The 14,716-nt window shown below is 37.9% G+C and overlaps 1 protein-coding gene across 1 annotated transcript in view; it reads left to right on the forward strand.

Annotated features, from left to right (window-relative positions):
• Window positions 1-14,716, forward strand: part of HIPK2 (homeodomain interacting protein kinase 2) — a 258,705-nt gene that overhangs the window by 216,547 nt on the left and 27,442 nt on the right. The window contains 2 exon segments of the mRNA XM_074267771.1: window positions 241-257; window positions 260-521. Coding sequence (XP_074123872.1) covers window positions 241-257; window positions 260-521 — 279 coding nt within the window.

Below are 14,716 nucleotides of genomic sequence, written 5' to 3' on the forward strand. Positions count from 1 at the left end.
ATGAGGGCTTGGATAGGGATGAATGCTGTGGTAATGGAAAGGAAGAGACAGAAGGAAAAAATATTATAGAGGAGACTGAACAGAACTTGGCAGCTCTTTGAAGGTGGAATGTAACAGAGGAAAAGAGACAAAAGTGGCATTAAGCATTAGATTTTGAACTTTTGACTATAACATTGAAATTCAGGAAAAGATGCTCTGCCCCTGCCTTGTCTCTGAGGGTTCGTGTCTGTGTCATTCCAGAAATGTGTCAGCCTATGAGGTTCCTCCTCCCAGACCATCACTTCTCCTCAGCGGTCCAAGCGAGTCAAAGAGAATACACCTCCCCGTTGTGCAATGGTGCACAACAGCCCTGCCTGCAGCACCTCTGTCACATGTGGCTGGGGCGATGTGGCTTCCAGCACCACCAAGGAGCGCCAGCGGCAGACGATTGTCATCCCTGACACCCCCAGTCCCACAGTCAGCGTCATCACCATCAGCAGTGACACAGATGATGAAGAAGAACAGAAGCACGCCCCCACCAGGTAAGGGGGATAGTGTGTAATGGGTCCAAGGAGATCACCCGAGCATGTGCATTTGCATGTGTGAGGAGAGTTAGGTTCAAACAAAATCTCTGGGATCATCTGGACCAATCCCCCATATTCAAGTAGTCTGCAAGCCTTTATTAAATGCTTCCTACATTCTACCCACTATACTGACTGGCTCTGGGGATACAGCATCAGAAGGAAACAGACCTTGTCCTTGAGACAGTGTACACATTAGAAGTCAACCAAAGGCTGGGTGGAGAAAGGAGACCTCGCCTCCTGCTGAGGAATGGAAGGGCCTCATGCAAAAGCTAATTCTTAAGCTGAACTTTGAAGGAAACTAGGGATTCTATGAAAAAATGGGAACAATGGCACCAAGGCAGGAGATGGGAAATCACTTATGAGTGGCAGCAAAACAACCAAATGTGTCACTGTGAAGCACACAAAGGAGCCAGTGATTGACACCCACTCCAGTGTTGTTCATAGGATTGAGGGAATGTCACAAATGTTAGCTAAAAAATTCTGATAGCAAATTAATTTTCCTATAGTGTAACACTATAGATATGATTGGTACAGAATATTGTTTTAGCTCCAAATGATTCTGAATCTGTGCCTCACTCCACATCAGAATAGTATAGGATTTTCTTTTACTACTGTTTCAGGTTCTTTGAAATCTTATATATATATATATATATATATATATATATATATATATATATATATATATATATATATGTGTGTGTGTGTGTGTGTCTAATGAAGCACAAATTTAGTGTCTTGGATGGTCAGACTCTGACCAGATTTTTACAAACTTCAAATTGCCTCTTCATCCAGTGTCTGAAACACTTTATTCCAGGGAAGTTATAATTCATTGTACTACTTGTTCTTCCTGGAAAAAGGGAGAGCTTAAATCTGCAAGGTTTAATTAACACCACTATCAAAGCCCTTTCTCCCAGATTTTGCTGTTGTGCAGCAGGAAATTACAGTTTCTGTCTGGGCTGGTGCACTTAAGTAGTTATTAGATGGTGCTAATGAGGTTACTAAGGTTCGCTAAATTCCAGTCACCTTTCTCCAGTTTAAGGTCTCCCCTCTCCCCACACACACACACTTTTAGGTATTGCATATGGATTCTCCTTAAAGCCTAGCCATCAGGATTTATTATGCCTATTTGTTATATGTTGTGAAGTGGGAATAAGCCTCAAGAGAGGTGTGCACTCCTCTCTTAAACCACAAAGCCAGTAAATTAACAATCAAGCACACATCTTATGAGTGAATATAAAACATTAACATCTGTAGTCATACTCAAAATATTAATTTATTATCAGATACAACATTATAATCATGCTCCATTAGTAGTCACATCATTTTGATTGGATAATAAAGGCTCACTCTTGTAATTCATCCATCATTACAAAATATCACAGTGATTGGTTAAAATGTACTTGCACTTTAGCAGCCCCTCCATGGGAACCTACCAATTATCTGTCACTCATAAAACCAAGCTAAGCATGTTTATTTATGACCACACTTCCCTTGCCATGATTTAGCTCATCCTAAAGTTCCCTTTTTTTCTTCAGTTCTGATCTTAACAAAGGTACTGTCTGTCCCTCAGATTATTCCATGTGTTTCCTATACACTGATTCTAGACCTTTTTGTCTCTTTTTTTTCCCCTCGGGCTCCTACCTACTGCCAAGTCTTTTACTGATTAATCTCTGGAGCACACCAACCAAGTTAGAGGTTCATTTCCAAGTTGAAAGATTGCATTCCTAAATCTTGATTAGCTTTGTCACAGATGTGCATTGTTGTTTACAGTGGGCACCACAAAACTCAGTGTAATCCAGTGGTCCTCAAACTTTTTAAATAGGGGGCCAGTTCACTGCCCCTCAGACTGTGGGAGGGCCGGACTATAGTAAAAACAAAAGCTCACACTCTGTCTCCACCCCTCTGCCCAGTTGCTATAACCCAGCGGCCCCATAAACGTCCTCAACGGGCCGAATCTGGCCAGTGGGCCGTAGTTTGAGAACCCCTGGTGTAATCCATCTGCACAAGTACCAAGTAAGAAAATGGACAGGATCGGTTTTTTTTGTTTTTCTGGAAGGGACTTAAGAAGTCATTTAGTCTAATGCTTTATTTTACAGATGAAGAGACTAAGGCCTAGAAAGTAACATGACATATCCAAGTTTTCCCAGGAGTGAGAGTGCACGAACCAAGACTCCCAATCTGAGGTCAAAGGATATTTACATTCCACACTTGGCATTGTTTCTCCTCCAGCTGGTAATCAGGGTAGAACTAATCTACCTGCCATATGCTGCCAGCAGGATTTAGATCAAGATTTGCAATCAGGAATTGGTGGTAGAGAGAGGTAAAGAGAAAATGGGCCAGTTCAAAAGAAAGCTGTTAGAAGCAGGAAAAAGTTACCTTCTGGTTCAAGTCTGAATCAAGAATTAAACCAAAGAGTCAAGAGAATAGTGTTACCAAACTGTAAAAGGCAGAAAGTTTAGGGCTACATCACTTGTTTGGGAGGTAGAGACTAGAACAGGAGTAGGGAATTCAGTGTAAGGATGAACTAGAAGGGCATCAAGAACAGCCAACACATCACACAGACTCTCATCCAACAAATAAAGGACAATTTGTTTTGACCAATATGTGCTTTAGCAGAGCATCCTCCTTGCCCTGTGCCATGCTTCTGTTTAAGGTGTGTGTATCCTACCCCCAATCAGGTAGTTGACAAGTATGAGAAGTAACTAGAACCAAAAGTCAAAGTTTGTATATTCTTCAATATTAATATTAAAAATAGTAATCAATTAAAATGATTGTAACCTTTCTATTGCTTCCACTATTATTTTCTTAATTATCCAACCATAAAATCTTGTATTTTCCGCTCTTCTACCTTGCTCCCCCCCACATCCTATTAATTGCCAAGTTGCCTTTGTTCATAATATCCCTTGCAGCCATATCATGCTCTCCAATCACACTTCATCACCTCTCTAACTGATCCTTTTACATCTGTAAAAATAATCTTCTTTCTCCTGTTCAAAACCCTTCATTATTGCCTTATTATCTATAGGACAAAATAGAAACTCCTTATATTTAAGATTCTTTACAATCTAACTTCTTAGTCATATCTTACTCCCAATTTATATTGCAACCGAATTCACTGCTCTTTGATCTCATCCTGTTCTCCAATTCTTGCACTTGTAGAATCAATCTATTGCCAGGCCTGATGACACACACTAGTGATCCCTGCTACTGGGGAATCTGAGGCTCATGGAACATTTGAATAAGAAATTCTGAGCTATGGTAGGGATAAAGCTATTCTTTTATCTATACTAAGTATGGCACTGATACAATAAACCTCTGGTATTGGGAAGCTACCAGGCTGCCTATGGAGTGACAACCCAGCCCAACTTAGAAATGGAGCAGGTCAAAACTTCCGTGCCAGTCAGTAATGAAATTAAGCCTATAAGTGGCTATTAAATTTTCAGCCTAGGCGAAAACCCAGTTTCTCCCCCTCCCTCCACTTCCCAGCAAAAATTGTAATAATCATCATCATCATCATCATCATCATCATCATCATCTCACCATTTATGGAAAGTAACCTTCTTCTTCATCTTGCCTGTTGAAAATTTTTTATTTTCTTCATGGTTTGATTCAGGGGCTATCTCCTCCATGAACCTTACTGGATCTTCCTATTTAAAAATGGTCCCTCCCCCATCAGAATTTCCTAAGATTATCCTGTCTGGTTCTGGTTCTTTTTTTTTTTTTTTAAACCTCTATCACATTTTATCTTATATTATTTTGATGTGTATTTATGTCATGTCTACCCATCAGCATATAAACTCCCTGAGAGCAAAAATTGTATTGGATTTGGGGGTTGTTTTTTAATTTTTATATTTCCAGAGTCTTGCATTCATAAATATGCAAACTAAATATTTGTTGAATGTAGTTGAAGTTGGAATGCTTAGCAACCTGTAAGAATGCTGATATATTGGGCAATTGAAACACTTTTGGAAAGATAACTAATGAAATACAGTATTTTTACAGAATGTCTGTAAATAGAAGTTCCATACTTAATTAATAGTGATTATGAACAATGACCAAAGGAGGTCAGAGCAAGCCATAGATGCTGGTGTCCGCATATTATCCAGGCTAATGAAAACAAACTGGAAAGAATTAAGGTTGCAGAAGCTACAGAATTTAGCCTGGTGATAATAATGGAGGACATTTCAGCTGTCCACAGATTAACTAGTAAAACAAAATATCAAGAGAAGATATGGTAAGATTTTTAGAGAATACTTCCCTAAGAAAGTAATTTTAAAACCCATGACAAAAACAATAATATTATACTTGATTCTTTATGAGAGACAGATAATAGTTCAAGAGCTATCCATGGGTGAAAACTAAGTAATAGTGATACTAACTTGACTAAGTTTAGCATTCTGATGAGAAGGAAAGGCAAAGAATATAATTATTCTGCTGATCAACTTAGAAAAAGGCATTGCAAAAAATGTGACCATTTAGTGGAGTAAATGAAAGGAAAAAGTTAGAAATTATTAGATTACTCATATAATGCCAAGAGTGGTTAAAAATTCTTTCTTAGAAAGACAGAGTGAATGTGTGCCTCCCCATCGGGAAGCCCTGTGTGGCTGATTAGAAAAAATAAGAAGCCAGTGCACTGACCAGGTGGGTGACTGCCTATGGAAGGATAAGAAAGTTCACAAAAATACTGACTGATGGTGTAAAATGGGGAACTAGGTAAGCCAAAAAGAGTTTGAATAAGAATGCTTATTTTTTTTAATAGTTTTTATTTACCAAATATATGCATGGGCAATTTTACAACATTGACAATTGCTAAACCTTTTGTTCTAATTTTTCCCCTCCTTCCCCCCCACCCAGATGGCTGGTTGACCAATACATGTTCAATATGTTAAAGTATAAATTAAATACAATATATGTATACATGTCCAGACAGTTGTTTTGCTGCACAAAAAGAATCAGACTTTGAAATACTATACAATTAGCCTGTGAAGGAAATCCAAAATGCAGGCAGACAAAATTAGAGGGATTGGGAATTCTATATAGTGGTTCATAGTCATCTCCCAGAGTTCTTTTGCTGGATGTAGCTGGTTCAGTTCATTACTGCTCTATTGGAACTGATTTGGTTCATCTCATTGTTGAAAATGGCAACATCCATTAGAATTGATCATCATATAGTATTGTTGTTGACGTATATAATGATCTCCTGGTCCTGCTCATTTCACTCAGCATCAGTTCATGTAAGTTTCTCCAGGCCTTTCTGAAATAATCATGTTGGTCATTTCTTACATTTCTTAATAATATTCCATAATATTCACATACCACAATTTAGAAGGCTTATTCTTTAAATAAAACAGAAGCCAAATGGCTGTTAGTATCAGGATTTGGGACATGACAGTTAAGCCAAGTGTATCCAAAAGGAAGAGGAGCCACAGCTATTGAGGACTCTTAACTTTGCTCTTCCTGTAAACTCCAACCAGTGTACCCCTCTTACATCCAGTTCTAATGATTGGTATTCCTGATCTCAGCTTAGCTAGCCTGACTATAGGATCATTATTTTAGAAGAGATCTTCGAGGCCATTGAGTGCAAGCCCTTCATTTTATAGGTGAGGAAACTTGAGACTCAAAGCAGTTGAGTTACTTGCCCAGTTTCACATGGTTTTAACAAGTGACTAAGATTTGAACTTGGGTCTTCCTAACTTCTTACTAGTGTCAAGCTACACTAGTACACTATGTTATTGACTTTGCTTGATCATTTAATTCTAAGCTCTTCTGTCACCCTATTTCTTATTTCTATATCTGCTTTACCCATTCTAGTGTGTTCTCATCCTAGTAATTTAACTTCTGATTTCAGGAGTACCTTCTGTGGCATATCAGTGAGAAGAGCCTGAGCTACTAGCCCTGACAGATTTTCCAGTCAACTATTTGTGCTTTTCCCCAAGCCACATAGTCTTCACAGATGCCTTCTCTTCACTGACAGATCTTCCAGACAAGTACAAGACTTCAGAAAACAAAAAAGAGACTGAAAGATGTCTCTGACATGCATATACTACATCACTCTTTTATGTGTGAGACTGAAAAGTTTCTTGCACTATCTAGTCTTCTAAACCCAGTCTCAAGCTCATTATTCAAATAGGGTGCAAGTAACTTCTATTAGAAATTACAATCACTTTTTGATGATAACTCCCTTTGGGGGAGCTTACAGAATTTCTAGTAACCAGTAAGTTCATGTGATTACATAATATACATATATAAAGAGATGTTGTGAGTGCCATTTTGAAGATTTTCTGAGGGACACTCAGTTTCTCCACGTTTTAGAATTCTAACTCCTTGTGCCAGCTCTCAGTTGCTCTGGCTGTATGGTCCCAGATATACTTTCAACAGGAACTTGACAATGTTTAAAATTAGAAAAATTTCAAATCTGATCAAGGCCAACCCCCAAATATACATGTACTAAATAGTAAACTCAGCATTTGAACTCAGATCAAATCAAGGATTTTTTTTTCCATGCTACCTTCAACTCTCACTGTCCTCTTCTTTTGAATCCCTTAGCCCCTTAGCATATATCACCAAAGTTGTCCTGCTAAGCCTCAGCCGTAGATCACTCTCAGCCTTCATCATGCTTTGACTCCTAATTTGCTGCTGACTTCATCATGCAACCCTCTGAAGCGACTACTAATATTTGCCAAATTTAATGGTCTTTTCTCAATCTTTCCTTGACTTCTCTCTAGCCTTGGACTTGTCAGTCACTCTTTTTCTTCCCCTTTATAGGGGACTCTTTATAGGTTTTAATGACTTTACTCTTGACTACTCCTTCCCAGTCTCCTTTGCTAAGTTTTCATCCAGGTCACATCCTCTAACTGGGGATGTCTTATGGGTTCTCTCTTGGGCCCTCTATCTTTTCTCCCTCGATACTATTTTTACTTGGTAATCTCATCTGCTCTATGTATTCAGTATGCTATACTGAATACATATATATATATATATATATATATCCATATATTCAGTGTCTATCTTTATGCTAATGATTCACAAATCTACTGAGCTAACTCTCTGCTAACTTCAGTTTCACATCTTCAACTGCCTATTAGACATCTTGCATTGGATATACTATAGACACCTTAAACTCAAAATATCCAATAAATTTGAGCTCATTATTTTTCCCCAACTTCTCTGTTACTGTTGAATGTACCACAGTCCTCCTAATCTCCCAGGCTTTCCTTGATTGTAAAGTGTAAATTTTACCTCTATAAGATCTCTCTCATGTCCTACTTCTCTACCCTAACATTGCCATCCTCAGAGCAGCCTCAGGCATAGATTTCTAGCTAGAAGGGACTTTTGAGACCATCTTTTCAATATGGACCATTATTTTGACTCCCTATCCCTCACCCCCCTGAAAAAAAAAAGTTTTTGAATTAAGAAAAACATTTGATTATGGAAAGTTTTGTGAATTTATGAGAACACAATGATTGTCTTCATAGACAAGACTATCCAAAAGTAGTAAAAAAAAAAAAAAAAAAGTTTGACCCAAACATATCTCCTCTCAATTTATGCTGATTATAAAAGGAGAAGTAAGCTACTTTTTGATTGAAAGGGGAGTTACTGAGTTATTGACTACCAATCTGAATCCTTTGAACTAAACAAAATATGCCTTCATAGGACATAGACAGATATTTGGAACAAAAGTAGACACAATAGGGGAACTAATTCTCACATTGAAACATTTCCATCCACAGCTATATGACTCCTTTAATTCCTATAATTTGATTATAAACTTCTTGGAGATGAGGAAGATTGCCTGCTTGCACAATATACAAAGTTATGCCCAGAGTAGAAATTCAGTAAATGCTTATTAAATGAATAAATTAATATTTGTTATTATATAACCACTAAACATTGGTCAAACTTTCATTATGTTTTAGTTTGAAGAAATAGTATGTTCCCAAGGTTATTAGAAGTAGTAATAATATATCTAACTTTCATCCAAACAAATAAGACAGTTTTGTTTGGCTAACTCAAATGTATTATCATTATTGGGAATTTGTTGTGTGATGAGTTGATTAGAACTGTCAAAAGCCATGTTATAATGAGGAGCTAGTCTAAGTTACTGTTTCCTAGCCAATGTCATGACACTTTAGCAAGTTACAAAGACATCTTTGATGTGCTGCAGTGCTCTGGATTTCTTTACTCCCTATTGTTACTTTCTGACCAGAAAAGTGGTTGATTTAGGGATGAGCAGGAGGAGGAAGGGGAAGAGTAATTATCATAGGAGAAGGAAAATAATGTGTGTGTATGTGAATTGTGTTATCAGCAAAGGAGATTTCTTGGCCTGGATAAGAGACACCAAGAAGGGAAAATAGCTGAGGAATGTGTCACAAACTGAAAGATTAGAAAATGTTGTTTCATGTAATGGCTTAGTTGTTACCCTAACAAAGGGCTGGCGAGTCAAAACTACATGACCTCTCACAGTTCCTTCCAATCCAACAATTCTATTATTCCCAAGGAAGTAACTGAATTTAAAGAATTGTTTTTGTTGGCTAGAGGTTATGAAAAAATCACTGATTAGAAAATTTTTGGCTAAATATATACATTGTTTCTAAGCTAAAATTTAAAAGCCAGTCTCAAATAGAGGTTTCCAGTGTTGCTATCAGTGTCAAAAGCTGATCATTTCTAGGTCTATGGGTTTTACCAAAATATACAGTAGAGCTAAAAAGATGCAACTCCCTTTCGAGGGACTGTCTGAAGTACTTGTTCCTACAACATAGTATAATTCATAAAACTAGTGGCCCCTATCACTTCATATTGCCTCCATATGAACCAAGTCAAAGAACTTAGGTTCATTCAAGATATTATTTATTAAGCTGTGTGCATCACACTAAAATCATCATAATTCTCATTTATAAAGCATTTAGCTTTGCTTTTACACCCATCATTTTACCGGCAACCCCATGAAATAGGTAGTATTTAGTACATATCACTGTGCTAGATTCTGTATTATGTAATATAAATGTATATTCATTTCATAAGTGAAGAAACTGAGACTGAGAAGTCACTTAGTCAATGAAAACTGAAAAAAATTCAGCTGAATGCCATGTTTTCACATTACAAACATGGTGCTCTTTTTCTTTATACTACTCTAGCTCTGAGAGACAAAATATAGAAGAAACAATTAAAGAATACAAGCTAGTAGTGGATAATACAGTATAAATTTACATCTGTGTCATGAATTAGAAAGTGAGAGAATAATTAAAATAATGTAAGGATGGTCAGGGAAGGTTTCTTTATGCAAAACAGTTTGCCTATTGTTTAAAGAATGTGGTGGATAGAGATTGGCAAAAAAAGGTCAAGGAGCGCAAGATGAAGAAAGACTTGTCTTATGAACCGGAATGCTTGCTGGGTATAGAGTTAGACAAGGGAGACAAGAATATAGTTTTTACAAAAGGTTAGGAAGATGAAGAATTGGGATTTTAAAGGGACTAGGCCCCCTTCCTGGTTAGAATGAGCTGCTTTTTTTTCTAAATTATGTATTTGTTCATATTGGAGTTGTTTCCAGTATTGAGTCTGATTTCTTTACTCATTGCTATCCATTTCCTTTTTATCATGCTGGAATCATCGATTGCCATGACAACATAATGCAATCAGTGAACTGTAGCAGCTATATTTTCTATATTCGGGAGTGGTGTGACATCAAGGCCATTTAAACAAACCTCTCTGCTACCCTCTCTCTACCTCTGTCTTGCTTTTATTAAACTAACTCATACTGAAATTGATAAACCATCAATAATAATTAGACATAGTGGTAGAGTGAATCTCCCAAGAATGTCAACATACATAAACCTAACGAACTCTCAGTTGTAGTCTCAAATATTTAATGCTTTTTAAAAATCAGTTCTTTAATGTCTTCATATTTGACTTATGTTTAAATGCCAGTAAAGTATAAATAGGAATTCTTGGATTTAAAATGGACAGAAAAGGCTACGAAACAGATTCACTGTGAATTTTCCTAAACTCTGAACACTTATATGTTTCATGCAAATCTGGAAATATGTGGAATATACTCATGCTTGAGTATTCTAAATATTCAAATTAAGTCAAAACATATATATGTAAATATATATATGAGAATATATGTGATATAACATATATATAAATAAATAGATAAATTACAATTTGCCTCACTAAATTTGTTAATTCTTGCTTTGATTATTTTCTGGCTCTGTGATCTCATTGATGTGGGTACTCCTTCCAGCAGGATAGCTTACTTCCATGTATGACTCTTCTTCATGATCTCTCAAGTCCAGTGTAAGGGGATTTTACCCAATATCCTGGGGGCCAGCTCTTGATGTCTTTTCACTTTAGGTAGGTACCAATAAAGCGTTCAGGATATCCATCAGGTGGTATCTTTTGCTTTTTTCTAGACCATTAGACTACATCATTTTTCAGTTGTACATCTTTCTGATAACCTTTAGGGCATTTTTGTAGCTTCTCATTGGTAACATGCTGTAACTTATTCTCATATACCCTCTTTGTGTCTATGGATAATCTGCTACTTTAATTTCTCAGAGCCTGTGATATGCCATATCTCATAGCTTTAAGATACTAACAATGTTGCTTTTGCTATAGGCAAACAACTGCCCCTTTAGTTTGGGGGACACTTCCACTTCAAACAGAAAGAGAATTTCAGGAATTTGAGGTTATTGGGTATATTCCTTAACAGGTTATAACAACAAACTGATTTTACTTTAATCTATACCAGACCCCATGCAAGTCATTTCTTTTAAAAAGTTCTTAGCATTGAAAGTGACTTTATCTAGTCCATCTTCTGACCCCATGTACAAATCGGCTCATCTGTGTTCAAATTCATATTCAGTAAGCATTCTACTGAGAAATTGAATATGTTCACAATTAAATAAATTCAAAACAGACAAAAGGGAGGAGAGATCAGAAAAAGGCCCGGAAAAGTGATTACTTGAGTGGAACTTTGCAAGAATTCCAAACATTTTACTGTAACACATGTAAAATGTATGGGATTGCCTGTCATCTAGGGGAGGGAGTAGAGGGAGGGAGGGGAAAATTTGGAAAAATGAATACAAGGGATAATGTTATTTTAAAAAAATTACTCATGCATATATACTGTCATAAAAAAAAATTTAAATAAATAAAAAAAAAGAATTCCAAACATTTCAAGTAGCTATGAGAAGGAAAAGTGCTTGAGACACAGAGGCACTGAGGCCACAGGTGGCACATCCTCTAGAGAGAATTGAAACTGGCCACTTTAATTGGTAATATATAGCATGTGAAATCAGTCTGGAAAGATAAATTGAAGCCAGATTTCAAAGTGTCTTGAATCCCAAATAATGGTTTGCATTTCATCTGAAGGCAGCAGGGAGCCACTGAAATGATTTGATCAGAGGTGAGCATGGTTAGAACTGTGCTTTAGAAATATCACTTGGGCAAGTTGTATGGAGGATGGGTTGGAGAAGGAAGAGGCCAATTAGGAATATTTTGCAGGAATTCAGGTAAGAGATGAATGAGAAACTAAATTCAGCTGAAAAGAGTAGTGAAGAGAGCATGGAAATGAGAAATGTTTTCAAGGCCTGGCAATCGATTGGGCATGGGAGTCAAGGGAAGGGTGAAGAATCAAGAATGACTCTGAGGTTGTGACCCAGGGTTACAATCTGGGTGCCCAGAAGGAATGGCCTTTGTCAGAAATAAGAAAGTTAGGAAGGCCCTCACCTTTCGCTGGAATAGAGTTATGTGGGACCTCACTTTTATTCCAATGTCAGATAAAGAAAAGTTTTTCTTTATATTGAATTGGCATCTGTCTCTCTATATTTACAAATTTAGATGGGTGATATCAGATATGCCTAATTTGAATGCCATTTACAATCTGTACAATTACTGTGTTCCGTGTTAGGCTTTGTCTGCAGTGTGTACATATTTTACTATAGTAATCAAAACAACAAAAAAGTTAACCTTTTTTCTCTATCTACAGGTGATATGTTCCTTAAAAGTTTGAGGTCAGAGGATGTGGGTTCAAATCCCATCTCTGCTAATACTCTGTATGCCTTTGGGGAAGTCACCTTACCAACCAGGGTCTAAGTTTACTCATCTGTAAAATGAAAGGATTGGAGTGGATGGGTATCTTCCAGCGCTGAAGTTACAGTCCTATAAGTTATATTGTAATCATGCTTTAAATGCACTAAAGTCATTTTTAAAGAAAACTTACTGTGAAACTCTTTGTAAATGTGAATTACAACCCCCCCATACACACACAGTTTTACATATGACTATTCAAGAAAGATAGCTTATGCGTATCAAACAGAATATATTTTTATTTTGTTTCATTTCAGTGTGAAGCAATATGCTTTTGTGTGTGCTTCAGGTAATTATCAAAGGATTTTGTGACTTTATTGGGGTCCTGCAAACTCTGATGGACATATCCTTTCCCTGACACAGATACCTAAGAGATAGCTCAGAAGATAATTGTCCAAGACACAGCTATCACTGACTTTATGGCCTAGCCCATTTAAAATCTCTTGGTTCCTTGCTGGAGGAGGCAGTCTTCAGCTTAACCATATATACAAGAATTTTCCAGGGAAAATAGACCCAAGAAATCTGTCCAGGAATAGAAGATGCCCCACAGTTCTGGAGCCTCACTCCTCCTCACGAAAGAGACCTCACCAGGTTTTCTACTTCCCCTCCTGTTAAATCATTAATCAGCTCTGCAGCCAATGTAGAAAGCCCATTCTAAGGACACAAACTGAGAAGTTCTGATTCTTCCTCCTTTTTTCTATTGCCTGGAAAGGGGCTTTTGGCTATGGTGACTGCCTTCCTGCTCTCTCAGTCCTGCCCCACTAATTGTGGTCATGAGTACAAGGGTGGGGGCATCCCAGGTATACCTGTGTCTACAGAGGAACCACAGAATCACACATCTCGCCCTTCTTTTGTAGTAGTCAACACAAAATTAGCTCTTCTTTCCTGGAAGCCCTTGAAACTTGGTGGTTTTTCATTTCATAAATTACTTCCCAGAGAATCTCATTGTGTACTGTGGATGAACTTTTGGGGAGAGAACTCCTATGCTATGCTCAGCCTCTGCCATTTTCAGTTCTACTTTCCCTTTTTCATGCCCACACTAGAGTGTTTAGTGGGCCAAACTCCATTTCTTACACAATGCTTTCATGCAAGGAAGATCTCTGTCCTCTCCTCTAACCCCAGATCCTTTGAAGGCCCAGATTGAACACCTTTCTTTGGGCATTCTGCATATACATAAATGGCCATTTGAAAACGCAGCATGATTTCTAGTAGGCTTCAAGGTATATGGTGAGTTGCATAAAGCTGAGGTGCAATCTTGTGGCCATTGTTACCCTGAATCTCTTGCTAACTTCCCCACTACCCTCAACAGTAAAAATGTCATGTTCTTTCTGAGCTGAAGGCTCCACCCATCATCTCAATTCCTGAATCTATGGTCATTTTTCATTCCTCTTTTTCCAAACCTCCTCTCCTCACTCTGGGTACACACTTGGTCAGCAACTGGTCTTGCTGATTATTTGCTCTACATCCTCTTTCATGGGAAGCAGCCCAGCATAAAGAGGAGAGCTGCCTCCATCTCTGAGGTTTGGTTCAAGTCCTGCTTGGACACATCCTAGCTGGGAAGCAAATCACTTAGCCTCTCATTGCTCCAAGCAACTCCCCGGGACCATTGTGCAGAAACGATGAGAATCTGCTTTGGTTGAGGGAATTCATTCTCTGGCTCCTTCCTATCAGTTCCATGAAAACCTATCATCTCCCAGCCAGACGGCCTCCAGCTCTGGCTCAAGTCAGAGTGGGGGAGGGGGGCATTAGAGGCTATCTGGTCAAGAAGCCAAGAATTCCCTCTACCAAATAGCCCACTTGTCATCAAGCCTTTCTCTGAAGAGCTCCAAAGGCAGGTGACTGGTGATCTCCCAAGATGCTCCGTGCTACTTCTGGATATCCTTACATCCAAATTAAAGTCTTTCCATTCATCGGCCTTAGGTCTTCCCTCCTTTCCCATGCAACGACCCTTTGGATACCTGTAGACTGATTTATTTCCCTTAAATTTTATCTTGTCCAAACTAAATAGCCTCAGCGCCGTCAGCCTTTCTTTACTGTCCTGGCTGTACTCCTTCCTGAATCCT

This window comes from Sminthopsis crassicaudata, chromosome 5, assembly GCF_048593235.1.
Source record: "Sminthopsis crassicaudata isolate SCR6 chromosome 5, ASM4859323v1, whole genome shotgun sequence".
In the NCBI taxonomy this organism is placed as follows: domain Eukaryota; kingdom Metazoa; phylum Chordata; class Mammalia; order Dasyuromorphia; family Dasyuridae; genus Sminthopsis; species Sminthopsis crassicaudata.